The sequence below is a fragment of the Cebus imitator genome, unplaced genomic scaffold, assembly GCF_001604975.1.
Source record: "Cebus imitator isolate Cc_AM_T3 unplaced genomic scaffold, Cebus_imitator-1.0 Scaffold30, whole genome shotgun sequence".
NCBI classification, from domain to species: domain Eukaryota; kingdom Metazoa; phylum Chordata; class Mammalia; order Primates; family Cebidae; genus Cebus; species Cebus imitator.
The window spans coordinates 3532116-3532950 of NW_016107345.1; the positions used below are offsets into that span (position 1 = coordinate 3532116).

General features: G+C 46.9%; 1 protein-coding gene across 1 annotated transcript; it reads left to right on the forward strand.

Moving 5' to 3' along the window:
* Window positions 1–835, forward strand: LOC108300824 (heterogeneous nuclear ribonucleoproteins C1/C2-like; the record flags this gene model as incomplete). The annotated part of the gene is made up of 2 exons (XM_037736834.1): window positions 1–504; window positions 544–835. Coding segments are annotated over exons 1-2 (609 nt in total), but the record flags the coding sequence as incomplete, so codon positions are not given.

Consider the following 835-nt stretch of genomic DNA (forward strand, 5'->3'; position numbering starts at 1 on the left):
TTGTGAAGAGACGAAGACTGAGCGGTTGTGTCTGCGTTGCCGACCTCAAGCAGCAGTCGGCTTCTGCACATAGAACCCGGGAGTAGGAGACTCAGAATCGAATCTCTTCTCCCTCCTCTCTCCTGTCAGATTTTTTTGATCTTCAGCTACATTTTCGGCTTTGTGAGAAACCTTATCATCAAACACAATGGCCAGCAATGTTACCAACAAGACAGATCCTCGCTCCATGAACTCCCGTGTGTTCATTGGGAATCTAAACATTCTCGTGGTCAAGAAATCTGATGTGGAGGCAATCTTTTTGAAGTATGGCAAAATTGTGGGCTGCTCTGTTCATAAGGGCTTTGCCTTCGTTCAATATGTTAATGAGAGAAATGCCCGGGCTGCTGTAGCAGGAGAGGATGGCAGAATGATTGCTGGCCAGGTTTTAGATATTAACCTGGCTGCAGAGCCAAAAGTGAACCAAGGAAAAGCAGGTGTGAAACGATCTGCAGCGGAGATGTATGGGTCAGCAACAGAACACCCTTCTCCGTCCCCTCTACTCAGCTCCTCTTTTGACTTGGACTATGACTTTCAACGGGATTATTATGATAGAATGTACAGTTATCCAGCACGTGTACCTCCTCCTCCTCCTATTGCGCGGGCTGTAGTGCCCTCGAAACGTCAGCGTGTATCAGGAAACACCTCACGAAGGGGCAAAAGTGGCTTCAATTCTAAGAGTGGACAGCGGGGATCTTCCAAGTCTGGAAAGTTGAAAGGAGATGACCTTCAGGCCATTAAGAAGGAACTGACCCAGATAAAACAAAAAGTGGATTATCTCCTGGAAAACCTGGAAAAA